Raw genomic sequence first — 11017 nt, forward strand, 5'->3', positions numbered from 1 at the left:
TAAAAAATGCCCAGATTCTCTTCTCTATTGAATTCACGTCAGGCAAGTGATGGGAAATCAGGGGACTAGTCACAGGTTACTGTTGTAGCCCTGCCATAAATTAGGATATCTTAAGAGCATGTGCTTAAGAATTTGGCTGGATTAGGTTATCATTTTAGGCCTCTTTTTTGGTTCCTTAGTTATGTTATGCTTGAGAGAGAGTTATCTGCGTGAGGATGACACATTCTAGAGGGTTCTGTTTTACATATATTGAACTGGACCTAGTGTAGTAGAAGTAGTACTATAGGAACATTGTTAGATATCATTGCATAAAGAACACTTGTATTTTACAATGTGGATTTTTTAAATATCAGTATTCTGCTTTTAGAGAAATGTTGTTTGAAGGGGTGTTGCTTGTATCCTGCAGTGCAAGACACCACTATTTCTGGAAATATATTAGTGTTATCTGCTGACACAAATGTGGGATTTTTTAAATGTATTTCTAAAATTTAAACTGAAGTCCATGTTTCTTGGTAACTGACCCCAAAATATCACTTGCACAAAAACTTATTCATTGGCACCTAGGGCAAACATAATACAACAGCTAAAAAAGTGAAAATGTATGTTGACTTGCTTTTTTTGAGTGTGATGAATATTTGACTTGAGTTTAAAATAATTTCAAAGGTAGTAATAGTAAAATATATAAGGTATTTCCTTAATTCCTAAACAAAAGTACTTCAAGATTTTTTGAATGGTCTCCCCTCTGAGTTTATTTTTGTATTTTGAGAACATACGTATTTTTATATGGTGGGAAGAGTAGGAAAGGGGGTTCTAAACGAGTCTCAGAAAGTATGTTAAGCTGCGCTTAAGTCTCCTATTGTGTCCAGCTAATAAATTAGTGCAAGACAAACTTGTGTACTGTGGATTCATGCTCTTGGTTCCTGCACACTAACTTATCACATGGACAAGTCTTAAAAAACTTGAAAAATATCTTTTGTGATGAAAGTCTCATAAATACATTGCTCTATGAAATAAATGCATTTATCATTGTTCTGTTTGATGAAAAACACTGCAGCTTATTATATATAGTTTCCAGAAACAAATTTTGACTCAGAACATGACTCATTAAGTTGAAAATTTCTGGTCTATTTATTTTTCATCTCTGAATTTATATGTCCAGTAGTTTGGACACTATGAATTTCATTAAAATGAGCATCTTAGAAAATATTGATAGGGCAGCACTTTTAAGTGTTTTTTTCCCCTCTGTTAGCTACTCAGGCATTAATTGCTGTTCAGAGATGACTCATCCTTTGTTTAGAGCAATGGTGTCCAACCTGCTAGCCACTAGCCACATGTGGCTATTTGTCCAGTTGAATGTGGCTAGTTCACTATAGCAGTATAGTGGCGTACTACTTCAGAACTGATTGGACACCACTGGTTTAAAGGATGTCAAATCATTTTTCTTCACTCTTGATATTTAGGACACAAATTTATTTGGAATATCACCTGGTATAATCTGTGGGACAGTACTTAAAAATCAATTAAGATAATTTTTTTGTAACTTTAATTTAGAAAGTATTTCATAAAGAGCTAACCCTACATGACTGTCTACTTTTGCAGGACTCTGATGAAGAGGATGGTGAGCTGGAAGCCATTAATAAGAAGCTGAATAGCTCACAGGGTTTTCATAATTTTCGGCCTTATATACCTGAGGAGTTTGCTGACTTCAGTGTTTACAATGCTAGTCTGGAGAACAGAGAATGGTTTTCCGCTAAAACCGATTGCATGAATTCTCGTGTCCTTGAGAAAGAGGTATCCCGCAGTCCCACCACTAGCAGTATTACTAGTGGCTACTTTTCGCACAGTGCCTCTAATGTTACCCTGTCTGACATGCTTGTTCCCTGTAGTGATAGTACAGACCAGCTAACCAATCAGATGAAGGATTTGGACTCCAGTGATCAGTCAGGACCATGTCTTGCATATGATGTGAGATCTTTGAACAAGGAATTTCCAGAAAGGGGCTTAGCTAAAGATAAAATACACATGTCACCACTCAAAGAAAACAGTGCCTTAGCAAAAGAGATTTCACCATCTCTAAATACCACTGATAAAAACTGTAATATATTACATAAAGCTGGATCTTGTTCACGTTTAGATTCATCAACTAGCAAAAATATGCGAGACAAAATTGAATTTTCATCTCGACTAGCAACGGTTGAGCATACTTTAGATGTTCTTGAAGATCATTCATTTACAGAATTCATGGGTGTTGAAGATGGAAAGGACTTTGACCAATCAGTAGATCCAAAGTTATGTTCCACTGGTTCCTCTAAAGGAAGGAAAGAAATACCAACTGTGAGGGTGGACAGTGCCTCAGATTTATCACAAAACACTTACAACGCGCAGCTGGAATCTGTTGCTGTGGACTACCAGCTGTCAAATGCCACTGAAAACCCTCTGTTTTCTGTGTTACTAAAAGAGACTTCATACTGTCATACATATCCTGATTCTTCCCTTAATGATTGTATTGCAAAGAACCATTTGGATGTTTCAGACTCTGAAGATGGTGCTTCTGTAGACCAAGCCCACACCTTGCCTAGCTGGGTGGCAGTGGGAGAACCAGTGTGTGTAGGAAGTAATAAAACAGGCATAGTGAGATATATTGGACCAGTGGATTTTTCAGCTGGAATCTGGGTTGGAGTTGAACTAAGCATTCAGTTGGGTAAGTAGCCTCAGATAAGGTACTATAGGTTACACTGAATTTTCACACATTAAGTACTCGAGGAATTCTGTGCAAAAAATATTGTAAATTGTGTGCACAATATTTTAAAATTCTGTATATTTTATGTCAAAACAGCACAGTATAATTACACCAGTTTATTTCACAGTACCTGTCAGCAACTATATCTGTAACAATATAGACAACAAGGCTACATCTACAAGACGAGTTTTCTCGGTAAAAAATATGCAAATGATCTCATTTGCATATTTTCTGCTGATCTGTTTTTGCCCTGGGGTTTTTGTGCAAAAACAAGCAGTGTGGATATTTTCTTTGTGCAAAAATCCCTTTTTCTGCCAAGTTTTGCTCATTTTTGTACAAAAACCCCAGCGCAAAAATGGATTGGCAGAAAATATGCAAATGAGAGCGTGACTCATGCAAATGAGTCCCTGATTTGCATATTTTTGCAGAGAAAATTCATAGTGTAGACGTAGCCCAAAAGATTTAGTTAGTGTTTTTGGATAAATAGATGCCTTACTGGGAATATTAACATAAAACTTTAAATAAAAATTAATTTAAACTACAATACAGAACTGTATTTCCCACACCACTCAGAAGCAATCCAAGTGCTTGGGGGAATCAGGAGGAGCTGAGGGAGAGGGAAGTAATTGGTGGGCAGGAGCCTGGGAGGAACCCTGGAGGATTGTTGGGTATGGTGATAGAAGTATAGAACAGGTATTTTTGGGAGGTGAAATTGTTAGGGAGTTGGGTTCAGCCATGATCTCCCACATTCAGACCCTGGCTGAGCCCTAGCCATTCAGTCATTCAGTCAGGCATATCTGCACTGTCCTAATATCTTCCTGCACTTTCAATTCCTCTCCCTGCCCCCGCCCTCCCCCTCCTTTTTTTGGTATCTGGGGAAGGTTGAGGTAATATCTGCCCTGTCCTCATTAAAGTAGTGCTGCGGCTCTGCCGTTTTAATGTAGTGAGAGCCGCTTGGCTCTTGCTACATTTAAAAGGCAGAGGCACAGCACGGGACCTGGCACAAGCCAGGACTGCTTTAGTCCTGGCTCATGCTGGGTCCCATGCTGTGCCTCTGTCTTTTAAACGTAGTGTAGGAGCTGGGCTGCTTGCATGCCTGGCTTCTACAACATTTATACTGCAGAGCTGCAGTGGCCCCTTGTTGACTAATCATGTACTTGATACAAATTGTATTGAGTACACAATTAGTCATTTACTCCATACTTAACCTCCTTACAGTGAACTGAAATTTTGTTTTTTAAATAAATTCTAATGTGAAATAAGTTACTTTTGTAAAGGGAATAAATGTTGAACCTTATTATGATGATAGCTAATAGTTACTGTGAAAAGTTGTCATTGCTCAGAATGCTTTGCTACACGTGTGTTATGTACTTCTGATCTCACCACTAAAAGCTTTAAGTTTTGAGTACACAGTGTATTTAAGGATAATCACCACATATACATACTGAAACTGCATATAGTGGCTGAGTACTAAAAATAAATGCCATGTATTTATTTTTCCATTTTAGGGAAACATGATGGAACTGTGAAAGGTAGAGAGTATTTCCACTGCAAGCCACAACACGGTTTGTTCGTTCGACCAGGCCGCCTCAGTAAAGCACAAGCTTCAACAAAGAAATGCAGTAGCACTTCAGAATCTCAGGCATCCTCAAATTTAGAGAAGCGGAAAAGTTCCATACTTCAGGGGTCATCATCATCTTCTAAAGCAGGAGAAACACCCTTCTTTCAATCAGGAGATGCAGCTGCTTCTGCATTTTCTAGGAAACAAGAGAACAGGAAGTCTTGGATTAAATAAGCCGTAGTATTTTTGCACTTGCTACACACACTACAGTGTAGAAACCTTTATAGATTTTAAAAGTCGTTGTACAGTCTTCATCTGTCCATACTGAATGTGCACTCTGTAGAGTCATGGACTTAATTCTCTAATTTTTTATAAAAATATATATATATATTATATATATATATATTGTGCGTCTAGAGTTAGTTTACCAATAGGCAGATATGGCTGCACACTAAAATACAATTAAAGCTGATTTGTAGATACTTTGAGGTACTGGACTATTTGTTACGCAACAATTTGGGAGATGTATTTTAAACAAAAAAAGAAAATATTTTATTTTGGGGAAAAAAAGGATGTAAAACTATATTTGAAAAAACTACACTATGCTGTTCTTAATTACCAAAGAACTTGTATTAGACTGACACTCTTGCTATTCATATCCTGTTTTTATTGTAAACATTTGTTTTAACTACTAGCTTGGTGCCATGTTTTTTGTAGTCATTGGGCACTATGCTGCCTTATGTTCTATGTTTAAGTACACTGAAATAGTCTTTTTTTTTGGTCTTCCAAGAGGCCTGCCACTGTGGTGACTTGGCATTGTATTGAAAATCAAAACAATGTCGGGGCTATATGTTGGGAATTGTATATGCTAATCCAAGCCAGGCTGTTTGATTGCAGAAACAGTATTGCTGCAAAGAAGTGAGAACAATATTTCCTTTAAAAATGGCTTTTAGGCAAATGGGGAAACAAAGCAGCTGTAATGGATCACAATTGCAAACCTTGCACTGTTGTTTACTGTTTATGATCAAGCTAAAACGGAACATTCTAAAATTTTAATTTGCATAGTCTATTTTAATAATGGAAATGATGGAGGGATATATATACAATGCTTGTGAGTTCTTGAGAGCTGTTCCACATGTAGATATTGTAGATGGCTGTACATTGTCCTGGATATTTGTAAAGGAACATGTGATGAAAATAAGTGAAATGAATGACCTGCTGTACCTGTTTTTCTTTATTACTTAGCCAAGGAAATGAATGAGATACCTGGGACCTTAATGAAAAGCTGCTGTTATGTCTTTGATTTTGTGTATATGAAGCTGACTGTAGTATTTTACTATTTACTGTAAAGAACTGTAATTTATATTCTATTTCTGTCATTCTGTATTTAATTGGTACAGATCTTTGTTTTAGAATACAGACTTTATTTCAGATTTTTAAAAAGATTATTTTGCTTGTATTTTACTTCAGGACTGTATTTAAGGATTCATTCTAAAAAATAGATTTAATAAGTTTGCTAGTTCACATTTTTGGTGCTCCAGTGGGATATATTGTATACACCTCTTTAGCATGTATATGTATCAAAAGAGACTATACCTTTTAGGAGGAGGAGAGTGGACAGTATTAAATACTGATCCAGTTGACTGGTTCATGTAATACAGTGGTCACCAACCAGTAGATTGGGATCTCCTGGTAGATCTTGGAGCTTCTGACAGGTGATCCTGACTGGTTTGGCTAGGAAGCTTTCAAGCACTGGCACTTCAGTTGCCCCTCCTCCCATCCACATTGTCACGCTGCTCCTGCCCTCTGCCTTGGAGCTGCTCCTTGGGAGCCTCCTGCTTGCTGTGCAGGGTGTGGGAGGGAGAAGGGGGGGGTGCTGATGTCAGGGTGCCCATCCTCCCCTCACTCCTGTACCCTATTTCCACGCAGAGAGGAGGGGATGGAAGGAGCTTGGCAATGCAAATATCTGTCGCTCACACTGTGTGTCTGTCATTTTCATAAACACATGCTGTCCTTCACTCTCATCTCCTGACCCAACACCCAATATCTGGGTGGTGGTTGTTACTAGTTTTACTACTTGCAAAGTGTGTTAGCTTTGGGTTTTTTACTTGTCTGTGCATTTCTCTCTTACACTTAAATTTAATTCTTTGAGTAGTGAGTTCTACAATGCCTAACCTGTTGTGGCTGGAGTGATTATCCCTGTGGTAATTGCTGCTTCTGGAAGTGGCTGGCATGTCCCTGCAGCCCCTGAGAAAAGCAGAGCAGAAGGTCTCCACATCGGGTCCTTGCCTGCAGACACCACTCCTGCAGCTCCCATTGATCAATAATGGGGAGCTGTGGCCAGCAGAAGCTGTGGGCTCAGTGCCTATAGCTGAAGGCCAGCACATGGTGCCGTGAAGCCATTGCTGTACGTGCCAGCTGCTTTCAGAAGTGGTGCAGGGCCAGAGCAGGAGTAAACCTGCCTTAACCCCACTGATCCACCACCCGGAAGCCATCTCAGTTAAACGGTGCCCAGCCAGAGCCTGAACTCCTGTCCAAGCTCTGAACCACCACCTACACCCAACCACCTGCCCCGGATGTGTCCCCCTCTGTACCCAAACTCCTTTCCAGAGCTTGCACTCTGAAACCCCTTATGGATCCCAGTCACCTGCCCTGGGCTATGCCCGGAGTCCCTCCCATACACCAAACTCCTGGCCCAAGACCAGAGCCTGCTCTTCAATCCTCCTACCCCAGCCTGGTGAAAGGGAGTGAGGATGGGGGAGAAAGGGGAATGGAGTGAGCAGGGTGAGGCCTCGGAGAAGGGGTGGAGCAGGGGCAGGGCTAAGTGGCAGGAAGGAAGCAGGACCAGGGTATTTGGGTTTGAAGTAGATCTTACATTGCACTTAAATTGAAAAAGTGATCTTGTGGTTAAAAAGGTTGGAGACCACTGATGTATTACGAAGTTTCAGTAATGACAGAATACAGTGTATCTGGCTATGCCCAAATGTGTATTAGTTGCTTTTTGGGAAACAATGTACCTAGAGCAACAGTCCACAGAATTGATGTTTACCTAGAACTGATCAAGTTGCATCAATGGAAGAAATTCTCATCAGGATTGTAACTGAAGAATTCCTTTGTGTAAAAGTATTTTATCAAGGATAATACATGGTGTTAAAACATATCCAAATATTTATCTCAAAATGGTGTTTTAAATCTAAATTGAGGCTATAAGTTAAAATGTTTTTAAAAGTTTTTCTAAAAAAGTTACTGTAGTTGCCCCAAACAATTATTATGGATTATTTAAAAACAAATGTGGACATCATTGTGTGGAAAAATACAATGTTATTTTGGTTTACGATGGTGTTTAATATACATATTTGTATTTATTCTAGGCATTCATGAATACAAAATATGCATTTACTTCAGTTATTTTGAGGATAGCTTTGCTTGAGTTAATATGCAGCCTGTAACAATATTTCACAAAAATAACAAACCAATCAGCCCTTTCTGAATACTATACATCCATTCAAGAACTATTTATATGTTGTGATCTCTGTACTTACTGCAACTCCTGTTATTCTGCAAATCCCATATGTTTCATAGACTCCAAGGCAAGAAGAGATCATTCTGATAATCTGGTCTTGACCACCTGTGTAACACAGGCCCTAGGACATGCCAAAATTCATTTTGAATGACAGTTTATCTTTTTTTTTAAATCCAATCTTGATTTATAAATTTCCAGTGATGGAGAACCCATCACACATGTGGAGGTTGTTCCGTCCTACCCTCACTGTTATGCTTTATTTCTAGTTTGAATTAGGGATGTAATTAACTAGTTAAGTATCTGATAAGCTTGCTTATCAGATAGTCAACTAGTTAATTACATCCCTATTACATCTGATAAGCAAGCTTGTCAGATAGCTGACACACTAGTCAACTAGTTGTTCCCCCCCCCCCCCCCCAGCCTCTCTCAGAGGAAGCAAGGTGTGGGGGAGAAGGGAGTGCTGGGGGGAGATGGCTTAAAAGCCAGTTCACTCCAGCTCGGGGGGGGGGGGGGCCTAGGGGCGCAACAGCAGCATTTCACCTTTGAAATGTACAAGCATCCCAAAACGGAAGTGCTGCATGGAGCTTGGGGCCAGCAGGGGACGGGCCCCTGCTGGCCCCAAGCTCCATATCTGCCATTTCAATCTTTGAAATGCACGAGAGCCTCTGCTTGTGCTCTTCCATGTGGCACTTCTGCCTGTAAAATTTAGCAATAGCTGGGCAGGCTCTTGCTACATTTCAAAGCAAAGTGCCCTTATCAACTAATCAAATAGTCAGTGGAAATTCCACTTTCGATTAGTTGATTAATCTGATTTTAACATCCCTAGTTTGAGTTATCTAGCTTCAACTTATAACTCTTGAATCTTGTTATAACCCCCATTACCATGTCCTTCACCAAAACAAGTTAAGTGGAGAGACATGTTCATGGGAAGTAAAATATGAAAAATGACTTTTATTAGATATTTGCTATTTCGTGTCTATCGACAAATTTTTACCTTTCCATGCCTCATTTTCCCCTTCTGTAAAGTTAGCATGAGATATAACTCATCTCTTGAGAGAGAAAATCTAGCTGGTGAACGCCGGAGATTTTAGAAGAAATTTTTTATTCGTGTATAAACTGCTAACATTTAACTATCCAAGATGTTTTACTCTGATCGTGTAACACAACTCCAAAGATATTTCCTAGCCATTCCTTTTATGTAGTACCACCGTCTTCTGCAGCACTTAATAAAGTACGCCAAACACAGAACAGAATTTTTGCCATAATGATCTCTTGCTTACATAAAAACCCCCACAAAGAATACCGTACAATATGGGATAGATGAAACTCAACCTTAATCAAGATCCATCTGGTATTTGAGTAGATCATAAAAGGCCTTCTATTGATTTAATCTGTGTATTTTTGTTCAAGCTGTACATCTTCTAAAGATTTCATAGGCTGCTATTTTATGGCTTTTTCAGTTTATAAATAGTAGCTTTGTTCAGGCAGATCTATGCAGTGGGAATCATAATAGCATAGGTTTGGCCCCTTAGCTATGCTACCATAAACCTGTAATGTGGACAAAGCCTATGGCAACAAAGGAGACATTTTGTCATTACAGGAACATCATGTCCCCAACACTAGCTAGGCCAATAGAAGCATTCTTCTGTCAACCTAGCTACTTGTTCACAAGGAGTAAGATCAAAATGGGTATGGCACATGGTTGTGGGTTTCACACCTGTGTAGTGTACTTGTGTCAGACTAAATTCTGTGTATGCCAGACTTTCATGTTATTTAGAGGTGAGTCATTCTAAATGTGTTGCTTCCCATAGTATCACCTATGTTTTATCTGACAAAGTACAAATACTCCTACAAATGTATGGTTGGAAAGGGGTAAAGAGATAATCTAGTTAATCTCACCCAAGCCTCTACATTGAGACAGGACATAGTATTTTTTCTGCAATATTACTGCCTTGCCAATTATTACTCATTTTGTATTTGTGTATTTCATCTTTCTTTTCTAAGCGTAGTTCTTTGCACTTATACTCAGTTAATTTGTCATAATTTAACAGTTCTGTTTCCTGTGTTTTAAATATACACCAATAGAAAACTTCATTTTTGTTAAGTAGGCTTAGCAGAATTTGATTTTTTTTATAACTTTGGATAATATTTTAGGGAGTTTTTCAGTTCTCAATTTAAATGTTTACTCTTGTGTAAAATTATGGGGGCAGGCTGTATCTGCTATACCCTGACTTTGCAGAATCTACACCTTAGTACCCCCCTCCTCTTCCTAAAATGAACACACACAGCTGTAAAGCGCAGGGGCTTGCAAGAGGGGGGTGATCTATCCAATCCCTCCCCCCCACCTACTTAATGTCTCTGCTCCAGCTCTACTAGCAGCTGTTACAATACTTTTGAATCCCACTTTATGGTTTATAAAGTTTGCAAGCAGTATTTTTCTTACTGTGCTTAACTTAAATTTTGATTAGTATTGATGGAATTATTTTTATTAATTTGTGTATGTGTACAATGAAATCAACATATACTGACAAAAACCTTAATCTTCCAAGCCTAGTTCCAAGGTTACTATCAAAGACAAAATATGAAATGTGTGGACATATGCAAATTGGTTTTTTTTTACAATTAAGATCCACCACCCACAAGGACCCCAATACGCAGATTTTTCATTCCACAACAGCTGAACAACTGTGGCAGTGCATGCATATAAAACTAGCACTTCTGAAACTTAAGCCAAGCAACTAATTTTACATTCTAAAAATATGTATCCTTGCTAGGGGATGTTGAAGACCAAGACTTTTAACAGGGTTCAAAAAAGAACTAGATAAATTCATGGAGGTTAGATTTATCAAAACTTACTGGCCAGGATAGATAGGAAGAGTGTCCCTAGCTTCTGTCAGAGGTTGGAAATGGGTGATAGGACAGGGATCACTTAGTGATTCCCTGTTTTGTTGACTCCGTCTGGGGCATCTGCTATTAGCCACTGTCGGAAGACAGAACCCTGGGACATTTGATCTGACCTAATATGGTTGTTCTTATGTATGCTTTCTTGGTGTGTGGTAAATGTTAGTGACATAAGATTGTAGGGGATGTTATAAGAGCTGTTCAGGCTCACTGCAGCTCTATAGGATCTGGTCTCTGAATTGAATAATGTGGGGAAATGACAAAAATGCCTCCTTTATGGCGTTTTCCTGAC

The 11017-nt window shown here is 38.9% G+C and overlaps 1 protein-coding gene and 1 long non-coding RNA gene across 8 annotated transcripts in view; one reads left to right on the top strand and one right to left on the bottom strand.

The window, feature by feature from the left end:
* KIF13A (kinesin family member 13A) overlaps window positions 1-7631 on the top strand; it is a 190482-nt gene extending 182851 nt beyond the window's left edge. For all 7 annotated transcript variants that reach the window (XM_075921170.1, XM_075921173.1, XM_075921174.1 and 4 more), the window contains 2 exons: window positions 1600-2701; window positions 4249-7631. In XM_075921170.1, the coding sequence (XP_075777285.1) occupies window positions 1600-2701; window positions 4249-4535 (1389 nt within the window). In that variant the 3' untranslated portion in view covers window positions 4536-7631. The remainder of the gene's footprint in view (window positions 1-1599; window positions 2702-4248) is intronic.
* On the bottom strand, window positions 4366-10815 carry LOC142827163 (uncharacterized). Its single transcript, XR_012901633.1, has 3 exons — window positions 10681-10815; window positions 7844-7945; window positions 4366-4497 (listed from the first exon to the last, which is right to left on the bottom strand). It is a non-coding gene; the product is annotated as an uncharacterized LOC142827163 (long non-coding RNA).
* Between the last annotated feature and the right edge of the window lie 202 nt (window positions 10816-11017).

Source organism: Pelodiscus sinensis, chromosome 2 (genome assembly GCF_049634645.1).
Source record: "Pelodiscus sinensis isolate JC-2024 chromosome 2, ASM4963464v1, whole genome shotgun sequence".
NCBI classification, from domain to species: domain Eukaryota; kingdom Metazoa; phylum Chordata; order Testudines; family Trionychidae; genus Pelodiscus; species Pelodiscus sinensis.